Source organism: Scardinius erythrophthalmus (genome assembly GCF_964197995.2).
Source record: "Scardinius erythrophthalmus genome assembly, chromosome: 1".
In the NCBI taxonomy this organism is placed as follows: Eukaryota; Metazoa; Chordata; class Actinopteri; order Cypriniformes; family Leuciscidae; genus Scardinius; species Scardinius erythrophthalmus.
Window position 1 is genome coordinate 52,092,753 of NC_138221.1, and position 20,189 is coordinate 52,112,941.

Below are 20,189 nucleotides of genomic sequence, written 5' to 3' on the forward strand. Positions count from 1 at the left end.
AACAATATTATTGATCTGAATGGACTGACGCTGCTGTGAACTGAACTGGACGATGAAATCATTTTTGCAGAGCTGCTTTATGTATTAAACGAACTAATTTAATAATTGATGATCTTTACAATGCAACTGAATCAACACTGAACTGACTTCAGATGAACAACAGTCAGCCGAGATTTTTCCTAAAACTGCTCTGAAACAATCTTTATTTTAGGCTATAAAGCACTGTATAAATAAACGTGACTTGACTTTTTCTTTGATAAGTTATAAAGTTTTACACATACATAAATTAACAGAGCATTTGATGAATGTGATTAAAATCACTCACAGGTAAAGATGGCAGACAAGTATTGGCTTTAGTGCAACTAAACTACTTAGTGCACTTTTAAGAGGTGGTTTTTATTCATATTACTTCTACATGGTCACTATATTTCACCTCACTGGTCGTGTAAATGTAGGCTACTCACACCCTGAAACTTTGCACGCAAAAAAAAAAAAAAAAAAAAAACAAGTTTAATTTGTTACTCAAACCCAAAGCATTGTAGTTACATGCACGTCCTGAGTTAGACGCGTTCCTGGGTCGACTTATTTTGTTGATCCTGGAACAACATTCCTGTCCGAAAATGTTATAACCATATCCCTACCCCTAAACCTGACATAAACTGTAAACATGTCCCTTAAATCTGATTTGTTGATTGGAACGTTGATCCATGTTGTATTTAGTGAAATCACATTCTGCATAGTTGCACAGACATTTTAATGACTGAAAATGAAAAAACAACAACAAAAAAACACCAGAAATTACATGACTTACAATGATTGATGAAAGTCAACAACCATCATTTATGAAGTATATGCATAATGAATTTCTGTGCAAATAGTTCATGAATGAGATGAAATGAATGTGACTATTTACATTGGTTTCATTAAAAAGGCTCAGTGTTCATACAGCTCAGTGATCTCTACTGATAATCATCACCTGCTTGAAATACTAGGAATGTTAACAAGGGCATTGTCAAATATTATTATTTTTTTATTCTGCCTATTTCTCCTATTTCTGCCTAAAGCTATATGATATCTACTACATGCTGGGCTGGTCACCAAATGCCTGCAACTCCATACAAACCACTATCATACATGTTTAATAAAACTGCAGAAAGAATAGAAATATAACAGAGCAAACAAACTTTAAAAGCTATAAAGCATTATAACTCAAGATTTGCAGTCTGACATCTCGTTCTGTTCACCACTCAGTTGCTGCCTGTCATCATCATCATCATCATCGTCACATGGAGGGCGGTTACGCTTGAAAAATCCCACCTTAAAACAACGCTGCATGTTAACATGGACGGAGATTTATGTGGTATCACATTTGCGTTTGTTTTACAGTTATAAGCTTTGTTTGTTGTTGGCCCAGAGGTCTAAATGAGACAAAGCACCCTCTGCTGTTCAACATATAGAAGTACCTTCCAGAAGATTGTGCTCAGGGCAGCCAGTAGCAGGAGTCCAGCGATGACTGACACTACTATCCACCACACAGGAACCTCCTCTTGTCCATCTGGCCGTCTCCATACTATATTTGTATGTGTCTAGATAGAGTTTATGAGGGGGTTTAAGAGGAGTTGCATATATAACGTGATACAACCCAAAGAACTGACGTCTCACCTGTGCTTTTCCTCTGGGCAGGACAACTGGCTGGATTTTTGAGGGCACATCTGTCACCTCATAGTGAGCCGTGGAGTGAAGAACGTAATTTACATATGGTCTCTGAGCAGAGAACAAATACAAACAGTGAGAGAAAGGGGTGTGATTATTAGACAACTTCTTTAAATGTTTAGAGTTTGATCTTTAAAGTTTGGCCCACCTTTAAGAAGGTTTGTACCCATAGCCTGCTCATCACTCTTACAATGGCTCGCTCATCTCTCTGCAGTCCCGCAGCCTCACACTCAAACAGAAGACATTGGTCACCACTAGAGCAGTTCTGCACAGTGAGAGATTTAGCAATATTTAACAATAAATTCATTACAGTTTTAAAATATAATTGTATGAGTCCTGAAAGATGGAGGCGTTTGCACATGCTAAGTGCCTAAAATTAGAAATGTCAAAATCTAAATGAATAAGCAGCTTCTGTTTACAAGAACGATCTGTGAAATCACCCTCTACTGGTAAAGAAGAATCACAACATTACTGTAAAATAAAATAAAATATCTTTTTCTAAGTTGGGTTTGTTTTTTAACTAATACTTCATTCAGTAAGGATGCATTCAATTAATCAATAGTGTAACTCTTTTTTGTTACATTGTTACAAAAATCAATTTCAATTGAATTAAATGCTGTTCTTTCTATTTGCCAAAAAATCCTGAAAAAAGTACCATAGGTTCTACAAAAATATAAAGCAGCACAACGGTTTTTTCAACATTGTTTACAATAATAAATGTTTCTTGAGCACCAAATTAGCAAATTAGAATAATTTCCGAAGGATCACGTGACACTGAAGGATGGAAAATTCTTGGAAAATATATTACAATAGAAAACTGTTATTTTAAAATTGTTATACTATATCACAATTTAATGTTTTTACTGTATATTTGATCATATAAATGCAGGCTTGGAGAGCATAAAAGACCCCTTTCAAATTTAAAAATAAAATAAAATCTACAACCCCAAACTTTTGAACTGTGTATACACTATACACACACACACACACACACACACACACACACACACACACACACACGTCTGGTTTACTATCTTTGTGGGGACTCTCCATAGACGTAATGGTTTTTATACTGTACACACTGTATATTCTGTCCCCTTACACTAACCCTACCCCTAACCCTACCCATCACAGAAAACTTTCTGCATTTTTGCATTTCCAAAAAAACTAATTCTGTATGATTTATAAGCTTGTTTACCCATGGGGACCTCAATTTAGGTCCCCACTGTAACACGAGTCCCCATGAGTCTGTGTGCATTCAGGTTGAAGTCCCCACCGGGATAGAAAAACAGGTACACACATACACACACACACACACACACACACACACACACACACACACACACACACACACACACACACACACACACACACACACACACACACACACACACACACACACACACACACACACACACACACACACACACACACACACACACACACACACACACACACACACACACACACACACACACACACACACACATATATGATGTATATGACAAATGATGTGATAGAAGGTTCTGTACCACATGGACTGCATGTTGCCACTGCTGCTCATATTCAGTTTTTTGCGACAGGTCACGTTTGTTGAAATGATGAACCTGGCCTACGGTGACGTTGGAGGACTCCAGCTTCACTAACTGTGATAAATAGGTAGTTTAATGTTTATTGCCATTGAATACATAAATGGCATCACAAAAATATGTCATGATAATTTGTGCAATGTATGGTACCATGGTTATGCCACAGTACCTTGGGGTCACTGTGATTTTGCCAAGTAAGACATGTTCCTGGGTCAAAATATTTTGTTAATCCTGGAACAACATTTCATGTCTGAAAATTTAGTCCTAACCCCATCCCTACCTCTAAACATAACCCTACCCATAAGTTATCCCTAAAATCAGAGGGAAATGACAGGTGAATAACACTGATGTAGAAGCACCAAAGCCTGTTTGTAAGCCTAAACTTGACATAAACTGAAAAACTTGTACCTCAAATCTGATTGGTTGATTGGAATGTTGTTCCAGGATCAACAAAAATGTTGATCCAGGAACATATTGTACTTGGTGGAATCACATTAACCAGTACCTTGGAGTGACAAGTAGATACCAGTGTATGATTGGTAATCATTCAGTATCAGTTATGCATGTTAACACTGTGCCATAGTACCACCACTGCACATCACTGTTTACAGATATTTTTTCAATAGTGTAATAAAGTATACTAGTATAATATAATAACAAATGACTTATTCAGAGGGTTTAGTTTCAAAATCATAGTCAGTAGGGGGCACTCTCACCCCACGTGGGTCGATGTTGGAGTAGTCTGTTTGACAGGAGATGAGCTCTTGGGAAGCATTAGCAAATACATATAGCAGATAGGACTCGTTTTGTGAAACAGGAAACTCCAGTGTAAGCTTTGCATTCACCGGACTGGGGCCCATGTTCCTTAGCTGAGACAGGAAATTATAAACTTGTGCATAAGTATGGTAAAACCGTTTAAGTGAAGGTGTTAACAATAATCCTAGACCTAGACTGAGAATATTACCTCATATACATGCTCTACGAGTGGGCCTACTTCATTCAAGTCTTCTGGATAATCCTTTGGCTCCCATTTAGCAATAGGCAGGACACAGTCAGCAGGAGAAGAGATTCTGTAATGAAGAAATGAAATGGTCATTCAAACATGAACCAAACCAGTTTTACTTTCAGAAGAGTGAGAAATAATATTCAAAAAGAAAATTTAGCAACTGTAGTGAAGCATGTTAATACATTTGATTTTATATATACGCTAGCGTTAACATTTTTGGGGTCAGTCATTTTTTTAAAAATAAGTCTCTTATGCTAACCCAGTCTGCATTTATTGGATTAGAAATACAGTAAACAGCAATATTGTGAAATAATATTACAATTTAAAATAACGGTTTTCTATTTTAAAATATTTTAAAATGCATTTCTTCCTGTGATGGCAAAGCGGATTTTTCAGCAGACATTACTCCAGTCTTCAGTGTCACATGATCCTTCAGAAATCAACATAATATTTTGTGGAAACTAATACATTTTTATTTGACAACATTCTTTAATTAATAGAAAGTTCAAAAGAACAGCATTTATTTGAAATACATTTTTTTTAGAACATTATACATTTCATTACTGTCACTTTTGATCAATTAAATGCTTCATTGATAAACAAGTATTTAATTATTTCCATAATAACAGTCTTGTGAATGGTTTACTATGCTAAAATATTCTATCAAAGCCTTCTATCAAGTCATTATCTCACTTCTGTTTCGTGCTTTTTTGAAATGGGTGGGGGAAATAAAATGACACAGTATGAGAAAATGACAGTAGAACTAACCCACGCATTTCCAGGGAAGCTGCAGCAGTAACATTAACCTGCAATTGGACCAGGTTACTGTCTGGTTTCTGGCTGTTCTTACTGAAAACAATAAGAGAGACCAAGAAGAAGAAACAGAAGATAATAATCACTGTCATCATGGGCAACACATACCAGAAAGCGTTTGTTGGAGCAGACAAGCTAGCAAAAAAAGCTTTTTTCCCCCTGTTTTGTTTTGCTTTGTTGTGTGTGTGTGTGTGTGTGTGTGTGTGTGTGTGTGTGTGTGTGTGTGTGTGTGTGTGTGTGTGTGTGTGTGTGTGTGTGTGTGTGTGTGTGTGTGTGTGTGTGTGTGTGTGTGTGTGTGTGTGTGTGTGGATGTTCAGACCTTCGTATTTGCATTTGGAATGTGATGTGGTTCTCCACTTGTTCCAGACCACCCATGCTGAAGTAAAGACCTGCTTTCAGCTAAATGAGAGAAAACAACCGAGAGCAAAATGTTTTACAACAGGCTTATCATGAATGGTCAAATGATTTGAGGTGGGTTATTATGTTGATTATGTCACCCTGACCTGATGTCCACCCTCCATGGGGTTTCCCAGATCACAAACCACAATGACTGAACCATTATCCTTCTTCTGACCACACACCAAGTGACTGAAGTCCTGCAAAACACATTTTACACCTTATGTGACACAACTCGGCAACAATGCTACTATTCACAAGAACATAAAATAAGTGTGCTGACAGAAAGGGGACAGTCAGATATAATTTGTTAGGCTTGATCTAGTTGTCAGGCCAGTGGAAGACAGTTTCTTAAAGGAGAACTCCGTTCAATTTTAACATTGAGCTCATTTTTTTGTAAATTTGGAGTGCTGTCAGTACAGAGAACAATGACAAAAATCGGTGTTGCCTACACCGTGTTATCCTCTTTTTAAAATTTGCACCCTGTTGACTTCAATGGGGCAAGTTTTAAACCTGCTTTTAGCCTCTTAACATCCTTGATGTGTCATTACAAGTGCCCAGCCATGTGAGTGATTCCTTTATTATAGATTATCACGCGCATGAACTCGACAATCGACTACTGTGGACTTCGACCGAAAACAGGAAGAAAATACAGGTATGAGCGCTGGCCGAATTAACATCATTTTTATTCATATCTTTCACATCTACTGCAGTCAGATTCACCGTGTTCACTCTGAAGGAATCACTCACATAGTTGGCCACTTGTAATGACACATCAAGGATGTTAAGAGGCTAAAAGCAGGTTTAAAACTTGCCCCATTGAAGTCAACAGGGTGCAAATTTTAAAAAGAGGATAACACGGTGTAGGCAACACCGATTTTTGTCGTTGTTCTCTGTATTGACAGCACTCCAAATTTACAAAGAAATGAGCTCAATGTTAAAATTGACCGGAGTTCTCCTTTAATGATTAACTAATCATTTACAAAACATGACTATGCGTTTCATAAATGTTTAATAAATTGTTACTCATTAATTAATCATTAATGAATGCATAGTGATGTTTCATAAATGATTAGTTAATCATTTACTAATAACTTGTAAATGACTTATAACAGAATTTACAAAACATACATAAAATGTTAGCATATCACTTGCTAATCATTTATGAATGTTTTGTAAATGATTAGTTCATCATTAACTAACCACTTATAAATTACTTACAACTGAACGTTATTATAAAGTGTTACCAAATAAATATCACTGCCTTATCCACACCCCGGTTAAGTCCCCATTGACTTCCATAGCATGGAAAAAAAATACTATTGACGTCAATGGGGCCCATCAACTGTTTGGTTACCGACGTTCTTCACTCTATCTTCTTTTGTGTTCAGAAGGAAGAAACTCATACAAGTTTGGAACAACTTGAGGGTGAGTAAATGATGACAGAATTTTCATTTTTGGGTAAACTATCCCTTTAATGTTCTGTAGCTATCAACAAAAAACAGAAAAATGACTAAACCCTCACCTGCTGGTTGCTCACAACACCCTGATAGTGTGTGTGCGCTGGCGGGCTGATATATAGCTCAGTCTCGTAAGCTCCCTCTCCCTGATTTTCGGCCTCGATAATCAGCAGTGCTGGATTCTCATCGCCGATCAGGATTGGTTCTGTTGACCTGTTTTAGATAAAGGTTCGCTTAAGATAATAGTCTGTAAACATTTCATATCTATACTGTAGCTAACAAAGGAACCTACGCCACTGCTTTCAGCTTCAGGTCTGGAATACAGATGTTATCTTGACCACAGTTTAGTATTATCCGTGCCTAGACGCAACAAAACATTTCAACAGGTTATAATGTTAATAAATATGTGCCATTGTAACAACAAAAACGATATGTTCCAGCATTCACCTGTCCAAAAGCGACACTTTGTCCATGCAGCACTGCATCTTGGGAGTCAGCCAGACTGTAGTTCATCGAGAAGAAGATTGGACTTAGCTTGTCCTTAAACTCAGGCTTAAAAGGAAAGGAATGAGATGAATGATAACTCACGAAACACACTGCAACATTAACATCTTCTTTTTACATGACAAAAAAAGGATCATTAAGAGAATTTGATTGCAGAGAGATCACATGAATGACCCGTTGTGCAGCTGGGAGCACAAAAACATTCTTGTTTTCATTTTGTATTAGTACTCTGAGCAAACTGGATCTAATTTATGTGTGTATAGTTTTTGTACTCTCAAAAGCACTTAGAACATTCAGTGATCTGCAACATGAAGGTCACAGGACTTGTGGTTCTTATCCACAGGTCACATGTTCAGCGCATCAACATTTTGATGAAACACACCAGTAGGTAGGCCGTGAAGTTCCTACAGACATCTCCTGAGTTTCTTTCCATCGAGAGTTGGAAGTAAGCGTATGGCTGGTTAGAGTCCAGTAGGAGGGTTCGTCTGGCCATGCTCTGCTTCATCCTGTCCAACTGAAGCTCTGTGTTGAGCACTAGAGGAAATATTTTGCACAAAGCTGAAAAACCTGCAAATCTTTGATAACACCTTTAATGCACCCAAAATATTTTCTTATTATTATTAAGGAAACTATATTACTATATTACATTCTTTTAAATGTACACTAAGCTGAATTCAAAACACTAATAAAGGCTAAAATTAAATTAAATGTAAAATGAATAGCAGAGTTCAAACCACAACTATTTAACGGGAATGAGAAACGATATCGTTGGAATCACTTTTAGAACAATGTTTTCCTGCTGATGAAACGCTCTGTTTATTACTAAATTATTTCATATGGATTACATACCAATCTCCTCAGGAATTCTGTGTCCAGATACACTGATGCATGCCATAATTATAAAGCTAAGGAAAAAGAGAAAACAAGTGAAGATGATAGATATTCTATAGAAGTACCACAACCATGTAGGTTGACATTCAACGCAGAAAATATGGATTGCTGATCAATGGAAGTCCTTGATGTATTGAGATTACTCCTAAAAACGATGTGGGTGTATCAATAGCTCACTGTACCATTCCTCACACGAACTCTTTTAATCCTTGAGAAGCTTTTTTTTTTATAGCTGACTAGTCAAGCATTTTGAATGCCAGCCTCTTGAATCATAATGACACAGTAAAGCTGTCTCTTGTGCTAAGTTCAGAAACATTACCAAGTAATGAAGGTGCTGCTCTGGTGGAGTCGACACAATTTGTCTTCAGGGTTCAAAAGTTCAGGGAAGAATAAGAGTCGAGCCTGTGTCCTCACAACAGCTTGTGCTCTAATAAAGTCAAACACGTTATTGATCCAACACACAGAATCATAGTTCAGATCAGTGGTTCTCAATTGGTTGGTCACGACCCTGAGCAGGGAAAAACTGCTCAACGCATATTATATAGTTCATAAAATAATATAATAAAGGATTCAAGGATAAAAGAAATTCTTTGGTTTACTTTCATATGATAAAGTAATTTTGTTGGGCACTGTGTTGGGTCACCATTTGATGTCTAATGTAAATTCCGGGTCCTGAAGCAAAACCAGTTGAGAACCTTTGCTTTAGACAAATATACTGAAAAGGATGAAGCGTATATTGATAACAATAATGAATTTAAGGTTGTTTGCAGTAATTCAGATGATTTTAAATTAGCACCTGTAGGTTGCCACTTTGCTCGCACCCCAAGCACCAATGATGAGATCTAAAGAAGAAGAAAAAAAGCATATTATATGCCTTGAAATTTAGAAATCTCTCTATCAGCAAACACCACAAAGTGAGTGAAACAAGGATTGAGCTACAAGACAGCCATGTTAAATTGGAGGAAAAGAAGTGTGGGGACTACTTAGTCTGTGATAAGTGACCTAAGAGCACCAAGAGTCCCTCTTAAGAGATTGAGGTGCTTTGTGTCAAAAAGCATTGCCATGTCCACACTGGACCCCAGTGTCAGAGCCCTTTTCCATTTACATCTGTACTAAGAGGGTTGTGGCTCTGACTAAAGCATTCCTGTCTCATGGTGACTCCCAAACAGCTCTTTACTCCTCCCAAGGGATTGTGGGAAAGGGCTGTTAGTTGAGATTGTTCACAACAGACATTCGAACTTTGAGGACAGTCTCTGAAGCTTTTGTTGGCTCTATCATTCGGTTATTTATTTGTGGGTTTTGTACTCCAGGCATGACTCATAGATGGCTATAAGGGGTTGCTGGGAAGGTTATGGTATTTTGATGCAGTGACCCAGCTGAGGTTTCCAGGTCAGATTTTAATGGAAGATAATGGCAGGTGAACAGTGATCTCAGGGTTCTGAGCTAGGTGAAAAGAGACACAATTTGCTGATAAGGCATTATATATATATATATATATATATATATATATATATATATATATATATATATATATATATATATATATATATATATATATATATATATATATATATATATATACATTTTTTTTAACAAAATAAAGTAAATGTGAGTATTGAATTAAGTTTACCCCAAAAATTAAACCTGTCACCGTCATGATGTTCCAAACCTATACCACCTCAATTCTTCCATTGAACACAAAAGGAGATCCATATAATGAAAGTGTTTACATGCTTGTATATGGTGGCTTTCATTGTATGCATTTCATTGTATTCTTTATTGTTCCTCTTTTTGTGTTCCAGAGAATAAATAATGCATGAATGCTTTTCAATTATTCACATCACATACCTGGATATCCATTATCATCAATATCTATCCCTCCTCTCATGCTGAAGCCAAACATTGGAGGATCTATGAGGGTGTGAAACGGGCTCTCGATGACTTGAACATACTGGGTGGTCAAACCATCACTCTGACCCAGGTAAATAAACACCTGACCTCCTTCACCAGAGCCAGGTGCCCCCACAGCTACATCTGAGAATAAAGGAATATTAAATCACATTTGTTTATTTTTATTTAAAGGTGTAATAAATATACAATCGTCCAGCATCTACAAAAAAGGTTAACTGGGTTAACTGTTACCATCCTAATCTGCAATTTTACTTACTACTACACCGTGTCAACGCCCAGGAAGGAGCTATACTCTCTCTTTGGAGAGGCTCAGCACCCAGGGGGCACGGTGCACATTGGAAATATACACCAAGATGATGGCAACCACTTATCCAGTGGGCCAACCTCAGCTTGGAAACAGCCTTCCCTTCTGCTGGTCTCTGTAACAGACAAGAGATGGTCTGAGGTCCTGAGGCTTTGCATTCTGTCCAGTTATAACCGCAAGGAGCGGAAGTGACGGAGAAAAGCCAGGGCTGGGTCTGCCTCCTCCGGGCAGTGCTTGCAGGCTCACCACCTGGTCCCGTTTTAAGGGAGAGGTAGGAACCTTGGACACATATACAGGCTGGGGTCTCAGGATACCGTGAGAGTTGGTCGGCCTGAATTCCAGGCTTGATTCGTCGACCAAAAATGCGTGCAGGTCCCCTACCTTCTTGATAGAGGCAAGCAAGCAGGAGAACTGTTTCTTTAAAAACAGGATTTTTAACTCAGCTGCCTGCAGTGGCTCAAGGGGAGGTCTCTGCAGTGCAGTAGCACCAGAGATAAGTCCCAAGAAGGTATAGAGGGGGTGCAAGGCGGATTCAGTCTCCTTACTCCCCTCAGGAACCTGACGATCAAGTCGTGACGTGCGTTAATATAAAGGCAACATACATTTTGAGGGCGGAGGGAGACAGCCCTCGCTCCGACCCATCTTGCAAGAAAGAAAGCACGGAAGTGATCGAACACCTTCGGGGGCCTCTCGGTGAGTTTAACACCACTCAACGAACAGAATCCACTTCAGGCGTAAGCATGCCTCATCTTTAGAGGGTGCTCTCACAGAAGTGATGGTGCCTACAACGTGTCTGTGGTAGATCACCTAGAACCTCCGCTTCGGGACCAGATATGGAGGTCTGGACGCGGATGCCAACGGTGCCCCATTCCTGAGATGTCTCAGAGGAATGGGTCAGGAAGGGGCTGTCGAGAGGAGCATAAGTTTGGGGGAACTAGGTCCGGTTGGGCCATTAAGGGGCAACTAGGAAGACCCGTTCCTTCTCCCCCCTGACTTAGCACAGTGGAAGGCTCGCCTCGGAAGGCCCGAAGGTGGCCCGAAGCGGGTTCTCAGTGTGTGGTGCAACACTTACCTGTCTCTACATGATGGCAGAGAGTGCATGAGAAGGCAAGACCGGGTCCTTGAACCGCACCCAGCTGCCGGCTGGCGAAACAAGAGAGGGCTGAGGGGTGCAAGGCTTTACAGGGTCGCACACTGCCAGTCTGACCCTCTTGGGACCAAGGAACAGAGGAAATTGCTCTTTCTTTGAAAATGGAGCCAACGGCGGAACAGACACACACACAAACAAAGAACTCCACCTGTGAATGAGGAGTGAGGGACCCACGGGGCTTTGCCGGGCGGGGAACCCCTCACTGTGATCCTCAGATCACCCATCTCATCTCACCCGGCACTCCAGCCATCTTCTGGGAAGTTGGCCCAAAAGAACTAGAGCGGGGCATGGGAATGGGGACTCCAGCTTCGCGGACGAAGGCGAGTCTCGATCTCAGCACCGAGATGGTCATGTTCCCGCACTGAGAAATTGAGTCATCCACAAAAGCTACCTCAGCGTGCTTTAAGCCCAAACACGTGATACAGCTATTGTGACCGTCAGAGGGGGACAGAGCCCTACCGCACCCAGAAACGCACAGATGGAATGACATCTTTAAAAAGATGCAAACACATCCGTGTTGCTCTTTCAGGAAATGGGACACGTCATCAGTGAAGCACTCACTACTTCCGCCCTCAACCAGCCGTCAACATGCTGTTAAAACAGCAGTTGAGAGCTTCAGAAGCTCGCGATCACCGCTGCAATCTTGCTGTAGAAACACCAGCACTGGGAGAGTCTTCCAGAAGAACACCGACACACTCGCTCGTTGTAACACAACAACACAACCGATCGGCTCCGAAGCTAAAGACAACTGGTGCATGCATCCACTTACGTATTTATACCAGCGCTGCGGAGCGGAGCATGTGATGCAATTCACGCACGCCAATATGCATTGGCTCATTTTAACAATACTTGAAGATGACAGGCTCCCTAAGCGTGATTCCAATCAGTCGACACGTCGACTACGACGAATGTGACCGAACTGATAGGGAACTGTAAATTTATGTTACCAGAAGCCCATGTGTGATGCATCACTTCTGATTATATTTTATCTAAATACATATGCTTCTTTTTTCTTCCCATGATACCTGAAACATTGTCATATACTATGAACAGGATTTGTTTTACAGTGTAATCTCATGACAATGCTTTCCTTAAGAGAAGCACTGAAACTCAGCATGAATCTGAATTATACTGTCACAGCTGAAGAACACCTGACCCATTTAGGTCACATCACTTTCAGATGCTGCTTTCATAACAGAGAAAAAAATATATGGCTTGTGCTCCTGCTGTTATTAAGTAACAAGATTAATTTGATTGCAGCTAGAAAAAAAGATTGTGATGGTGATGAATGCAATTTTATATAACAGCAACCACAGTGCCTAATTTAACACATTGCCATCTGTAAAGATCAATGCCTGGGGCAACTGACAGATTTTCCTTCTGATTCATACTTTGTCTACATTAAACTCATTTGGCTGTTCATTTTCTTCTTGTACTTATACACAGATGGTTTGTGCTCAGAATTATCAATAAAAACATTAAACTGCATGTTATTTTCACAGTAAATACTACTTTGTAATGTCAGAGCAGTCCTCACCATTAAACCCATCATGGTCGATGTCTCCCAAAGGGGCGATGGCGCTGCCAAAACGCCCATAGGCATATGTCCCTGTCAGCATTTGGTTGGGCCTGGAGGAGAAGGAGAGGCCCTCTCTTTGCAGGTAAACATATACTTGTCCCACTTCTCGAAATTTCTGAGTGGACAGCTGCTCCATAAAAAGCGGTGCTCCAATCAGGATGTCATCGCACCTGATGACCACAGAGAGGATATAAATCATTTAAAAAAAACATTTAATAAATTCTCATGAACTACCAGAACAAGAAATTAGTCTCTGCGGGAATCATTTACCCATCTCTGTTGATATCTGTTACTGCCACAGAATGCCCAAAATAAGATGCTATCTACAGAAGACAAGACAAAAAGTTAAATTACTGCATTTAAATCTTTAGGGTGTGTCCTTACCTTGACAACATACACTACCGTTCAGTCTGGGGCAATTTTTTATGTTTTTGAAAGCAGTCTCTTTTGCTCACCCAGTCTGCATTTATATGATCAAAAATACAGTAGAAACAATAATACTGTGAAATATTATTGCAATTTAAAATATTAACAATATTATATTTAAATTGACACATGATCCTTCAGAAATCATTCTAATATGATGATTTGATGCTCAAGAAACATTTATTATCATCAATGTTGAATTGATAATATGTTTTATGACTGATACTTTTTGTTCAGAATTCTTTATATATATATATATTACTGACTCAAAACTTTGAATAGCGTATAATAATTTTAACAATATTTTACCATTAAAGACATTGTATTGTTTTGTTAAATATAATAACAATTTTCACTGTAAATTATAAGATAATTTATACTCTTTACTGACAAAAATATATAATTTTACAGTGTAGTTGTCACGTTGTGGGTTTCGTTTCTTGTTCCTTGTTCTTGTCTGTCATGTGATCCCCTGTTCTAGTCATGTGATCCTGCCATGTGTTCCCTTGTCTGTTGTATCATGTTGGCATTGGGTCAGTGTGTTTAATTGTTCACAGGTGTCCCTTGTCTTGTCATTAGTCTTTTGTGTATTTAGCCCTCATGTTTGCCGTGTCTTTGTTGAGCATTAGCAATGGGTCAGGGCGGTGTCGACAGAGCCTGCACGAGCTTGTTAAATCTAATACATTATAACAGTCTTTCTTTACTATCACTTTTGATTAATTTAATACATCCTTAAATAAAAAATTAATTAAAAATAATAATTCTGACCCCAAATATTTGAACCTATAATAATAGACAATAATGAGAACAATTTAAACTCAATTGTACTGGTTCATACACTGTAAAAAATTATTCTGTGGCTTAGTAAATATTACAGAAATTTTTAACTTTATTAACTTAATAAAATCTCTGTATATCGTTTACTTGATTGTTTGAGTTAAACATACCAAAATAATTGAGTAAAAATCCAACAGTTAATTTTATCTAAAATTTACAGATATATTTAAGTTTTTTTCAATAAAATAATTTAGTATTTGACTAACCAATTATTTCTTTATAATATACTTAATATATATGTGAAATTTCTATCAAAATATTTGAGAATGTTTAATTAAACTGATCTGTTTCAAGAAACAAAAAAATTACTTAATTCAAATCAATATTATTAATATATTTAACACGCTCTTAAAATTGAGTAAGTTTACTCAATTAAAACAATGCCCCCCTCCCCCACCCTCTGACGTGACGAAAACTCGACGGTTGGAGTGAGCGTGGCTGTTTGAACTCTCCAGTCAAGAACAACAGCTCTCTTCTCAGCGTCGCAGATTTGGTGCATTTTCACTGTGAAATTCAGGTTGGTGTATGTTTTATTTTATCTATAAAATCATTACTGTGCTTTAAATCATATTTAATGCAAAACAACATAGCCTACAGAGGCGTAATTCGACACCTAAACGAGACGAGAGCCGCGTTTGTCTTTTTGCGTGATTGAAACGCTTTGCATAAACACATGACTGACTTTCATAATGATAATGAATATAATTATTATCATTTGGATGATAAAATGTCCTCAGAACTATCACTTTTTGTTTATTGGCAGGTTATGTCAGTCGCTCGCAGTATATTTCGGCTGTGCCTCGACTGTGAGTGAAGCAGGACGGCGGTATGAAGTTCAAAGTTCACCCGCAGAGCGCGAGTCTGTCTCCGGCACGAGGACCAGCGCAGATTCGGTGGATATTGGATAACAGAGTGGTTGATTACACTTGAATTTGGCTACCTGAATGTTTAAATATTTCATTTTTACTTGTTAAATAAGTTTAAATGCAGGCAATATTGTATACATGTTAAAAACAGTCTAAAATGTGCTGTATTGCTGTACTCATTGAAAATAAAGGCCAATGTAATGTATAATGGTGGTTGTCTGGAGTACTATTTTTACAAAGGTTTAGAGAAAATAAAAAAGTTAATATTACTCATTAATAAAAACAGTTAATAGCCTATTACTCATAAATATTGTTTTTTTAATGTTTAAATGTTAAATTATTTCTACTCAATTTTATTTGTTAATGTACCAGATGCAGTTACTCAGATTTACTTAATTTTTTTACTTGCATTTACTCAATTCATACAGTATATTTCATTGATTTCACAGCTTTAAAATTTACTCAATTTTTTTGAGTGTAAAAATGTTTCACCAATAAAATTGAGTAAATAATAGTTAAACTTTTTACAGTGTATCCAAATCAAATTTAACCACAGATACAAGTTTAACCTGAGTGCCACTAAGCGCCTTCATGATTTGCAGGGACACTGTTGCTCCATTTATTATTTTGACCTAAAAAAAAAAAAGAACAGTACAACGACTGATTACATTGACTAATTCCATAATCAATTGTGTAACTGTGCAAGAGCTTAACTGGAGTGCAATCATCCACATAAAAGTGTAAGAGCACTTACAGAGCCTGCAGTGTGCAGATCGTTTGGGACGCCAACAACATAATCTGCAATCATTTTAAAATAAGAAAAGTCACAAAATATCGCTGATAAGAGCTGCAGACCAAACTTATGTTGCATTTTTCTAAAAGCTGCTGTTTAATTTAAACTAAATATGTAAAAATTAAGATAGCTTGTCAGTTATGATTATCACCTGGGACATGGTCTTCATTAAACTGCCCAGCAGCAACAGAGTATCCTATGATGCAGAAAAATGAAGAATCCTCAATGGATGTTTCAGATTTTCATTATCACTTTATCATTATTATTTTTACACTCTTGGAAGAAAAGTTTCTATGGAACCTTAAAGTGTTCTGTCAGGTGCTTCATATATAGAACATTTTAGGGGTTCCCATCGTGGGATCATTTTATGGATTTAGTTATAAATTAATAGTTAATAAATTAACAGTCTAATTAATTAGCCTTTTTTGGTCTCTGTTTTGAATGACAGCTGTCACATCTTACCCAGATACAGGTCGTAGTAGTCACGCCTTGGTGGTGTTTTGGTCTCACCGATCACTGAATGCTTGGGAGAGAACGTGCTGCCACTGCTTATGATGTTTGCAAGAGATGCAGTGATTATCTGACCTGAAGTAAAGAGAAAAGTTTACATAGGTATAGTCACAGCACACTTCACAAAGACGTAGGCTAACTCCCACTGAAAGTGCTCTGTCAATGCACATTTAAAACAAAAACCCTCTTTTCAAATGTTTGAATCACACTATCACAGTGAACTTGAAGACAGACATCATTCTAGTGGACTTCTAGCTTTTCTAACATATTTTACCTTGAAAATAATAGCCTCCTGGTGCACCAAGTATCACTCTGCCATTCTGTCACAACCAACGCAAGCAGTTTTTACATGCAGGAAAAAAAAAGAGATGTTAAACTATTTAAAGCCTATTGCAAATTACTCCACTGCCAGAAAAGAGAAACAAGGAACCTTGGTGATGTCTGTGGTAAATCCAGCCTCACAGTAACGCCTGTCAGGATCTGTACACGGTCAGAGTACTTGAAACATTAGGCATTGAAGAGTAATAACAATGTATTTGTATTTCAAATTTATAAACACTGCTGTAAATCTATAGCAGTTACATTTCTGTATGTGACAGCAGTAAAATTCAGTGTCTTACAGCCTCTGGTGTAAATCGCCTCTACAAATTCTTCCCTGCAGGGGGCGTAGTTTGCCAACTCTCCTGTTTGCATGTTCAAAAGCTGGCAGTTCCCAACAGGCGTGTTCATGGCCTCCTCCTTTTCCAAGAGCACGTTCCAGTGGAACATGGGGGCACAGGCCTAGCTCATATGAAACATATAAAACTCGTTTTGAACTCCGAATTAAAACCGGGGAACCCCCCCAAAACGTAAATACAAAAAATATTTCTCACTTTATCATATATTTATAGATGACAAAAACGTTACTGTTTTGTTTAAAACATCTTCACTAAAGCTGATGTTAGCTTTCAGTGTTTGAGGTGGCAAAATACAATTATGGTTGCTCATGACAAACCTAAAACTACTGGACGAAATCCCTTTAAAGGTCCCTGAATAATTTACATTCTACGACCAATTATAACAAACTATATCAAACCTAAAAATACGGATTTGGCTGAAAAACAAAAAAACAAAAAAACAAACAAGATGCTTAAATCAATTCTATTAACTAGCTTTTGTGAGGGCTGTTTGTGAAATGCAGTAACTCACCAAGATGTAGTTCTTGTAGGTTCGAACTGAAGCGCCCAGCCACTGGTTTGATTTGTGAGCCATAAGGAGCATTTTACCAAATGTGATGTTTTCATCACCTATGAAACATTCATTGAAAAAAAGAAAGAAAAAAGGTGTGGTAGAATTTACTTTTACTGTATTTATGACAACATTTCATGACACCAAATACTGCAGTGTTTCCACAGGATTTTGTGAAACTGTGATGGGTGGACCTCTGTCCTTCTAGGGGTGGTCTGGAAGCATGAATACATTGATGTTTTTGTTTAAGTTCATTCATCAATCTGGTGCACTTTGAGAGTTCAAAATGAATTGCTCAAATCACATTCAGTGTGCAAACTGAACAAAGTGCATCCGTGCATTGACTTGTACCTGAACTTTAAAGGGGACTCAAACCTCTTTTTAGCTGTGATATAGTGTCTCAGTCTACATTACACTACATAATAATAATAATAATTTTATAATATTATTCCTATGACAGTAATAGCCATATATTGTAAAAAAAAACATTGCAAAAAATTGTACTGAAAAATAAAATAAATTTTCGTAATTAGTTTTGTCCTAATTTCTATACTTGAAAGAGATAAAACACGTGAGCTTTTAATTTGACGGAAACTGCATTCGAGCTTTACAAATGGGTAATCGTCAACTATGCAAATGGGAAAATAATGCGTAACTGGTGGCCGTTAAGTTCCCACATGCACGCTAAACTCAGCACATGCACAGATGAAGTTAACTGCATTCATTCACTGTGAACTGAGAGACGTGGATCTGATCACTTGAGCGAAGTGCGCACTTCTCTCTGTGCAGCACAGTCAGTCTTTTTTGAATTGATAAGGACACAAAGCCTTCTCGCACTTTTGATTTTAGTTTGTTTGACAGCAATGGGAAAAAACACGACATTAAAGACCTTTTGTTATTATAAGAAGTTTAATTCAATTTTCAAGCCGCCACAGACTTAATGAATGGGAAGCACTACAATCTATTTGTGGTGGGCTGACACAAATAAATAAATGTATGGGAAGCACTGCATACTGCAAACTTAGCCAGTACATATTAAATGATGCTATACTCACCTTTTTGGTCAAAGTTTAAAGTCTGACACGATTCTTCACTTGTCGAGTTACACATGAAGACAGAGCCACCATGCGAGATCCCAGGCTGTCTGGTGTTTGCTCTGGGTGCTCCAACCACCACACTTATACTGCAGGGTGGACACCAGAGCATACATAATCAGAATTTTTCACAGAAAACCTTCAGCATTTTTATATATATATAAAAAAACTCCATAAAACAGAGAGAGAGAGCAAGAGAGAGAGAGAGAGAGAGAGAGAGAGAGAGAGAGAGAGAGAGAGAGAGAGAGAGAGAGAGAGAGAGAGAGAGAGAGAGGGAGATCCGACTACAGTTCGGAAGTTTTTATTCAGCAGGAATGCATTCAATTGATCAAAAGGGACAGTAAATACATTTATAGCGTAACCACAAGATTTCTATTTCAAATAAATAAAATTCCTGTAAAGATGTATCAAAGTTTCCACTTAAATATTAAGCAGCACAATTTTCTGATTTTCTTTATCAACAAACCAGCATATTAATGTCATATTAATGTCTGCTGAACATTTAGCCTTGTCATCACAGCAATAAATTACATTTTTAAATATAGTAAAATACACTGTTACTGAATTGTCAAATTATTGCTGTCTTGGTGAGCATAAGAGACTTGTTTCAAAAACATAAAATTGTACTGACCCCAAACTTTTGAACGGCACTGTATAATTGTATAGTATCATATTTGGGTGAAGGGCTTAACAGATTCTGGAGCAGTTAACCAGCTAATCCATATGCAGAACGTTTGCTGTGGAGGTCAGCACCACTCACCTTTTGCTGCTTGACTGATAAAAGTCCACTGAGAAACCAAAGTAGCTGTCTTCTGGGCCAGAGAAGACTGTGTAATTGTTCAGATCCAGGTTAAAGCCACTGATGTGATTTGGATCAATGAGCATGGACAAATATACAATAAAAAACACCAGAATGACTTTCAGCCTTTTCTCCATCTTCTCTGAGATTTTTGGAGTCGTCCAAACTCTTTCTACACAATTCTCTCTGCCACTAGGAAGAAGTTAATGTTGTTCTGTCCCTTTGAGAGATGTCGGCACAACTCGTTATAATACTCTGTGGTTATTGGAGTTAATATGACACTTGTGGGTGTCTGTTTCTGATGTGCTTCCTTCAGATAAG

The 20,189-nt window shown here is 38.0% G+C and overlaps 1 protein-coding gene across 1 annotated transcript; it reads right to left on the bottom strand.

Annotated features, from left to right (window-relative positions):
- Nucleotides 1-66: 66 nt before the first annotated feature.
- On the bottom strand, nucleotides 67-20,118 carry itga2b (integrin, alpha 2b). Its single transcript, XM_081348438.1, has 30 exons — nucleotides 19,830-20,118; nucleotides 19,031-19,158; nucleotides 17,937-18,034; nucleotides 17,369-17,528; nucleotides 17,179-17,228; nucleotides 17,023-17,068; nucleotides 16,701-16,823; nucleotides 16,390-16,434; nucleotides 16,200-16,243; nucleotides 16,015-16,077; nucleotides 13,587-13,639; nucleotides 13,275-13,486; nucleotides 10,221-10,406; nucleotides 9,169-9,214; nucleotides 8,692-8,799; nucleotides 8,331-8,386; nucleotides 7,864-8,015; nucleotides 7,425-7,529; nucleotides 7,270-7,337; nucleotides 7,043-7,190; nucleotides 5,625-5,717; nucleotides 5,441-5,520; nucleotides 5,077-5,157; nucleotides 4,267-4,372; nucleotides 4,019-4,171; nucleotides 3,246-3,359; nucleotides 1,862-1,978; nucleotides 1,663-1,764; nucleotides 1,464-1,586; nucleotides 67-1,317 (listed from the first exon to the last, which is right to left on the bottom strand). The coding sequence occupies exons 1-30, from the start codon at nucleotides 20,003-20,005 to the stop codon at nucleotides 1,210-1,212; spliced, it is 3,144 nt and encodes a 1,047-aa protein (XP_081204564.1). The 5' UTR covers nucleotides 20,006-20,118; the 3' UTR covers nucleotides 67-1,209.
- Nucleotides 20,119-20,189: the final 71 nt, after the last annotated feature.

What these genes read in the sequence shown, in the direction of transcription:
- itga2b (XM_081348438.1), bottom strand. Translation starts at nt 20,005, where the DNA reads ATGGAGAAAAGGCTGAAAGTCATTCTGGTGTTTTTTATTGTATATTTG. An exon ending in TATCAGTCAAGCAGCAAAAG is followed by an intron (nt 19,159 to 19,829) that starts GTGAGTGGTGCT and finishes TCCACCCTGCAG; the next exon opens with TATAAGTGTGGTGGTTGGAG. An exon ending in CAGAATTCCTGAGGAGATTG is followed by an intron (nt 8,016 to 8,330) that starts GTATGTAATCCA and finishes TATTTCCTCTAG; the next exon opens with TGCTCAACACAGAGCTTCAG.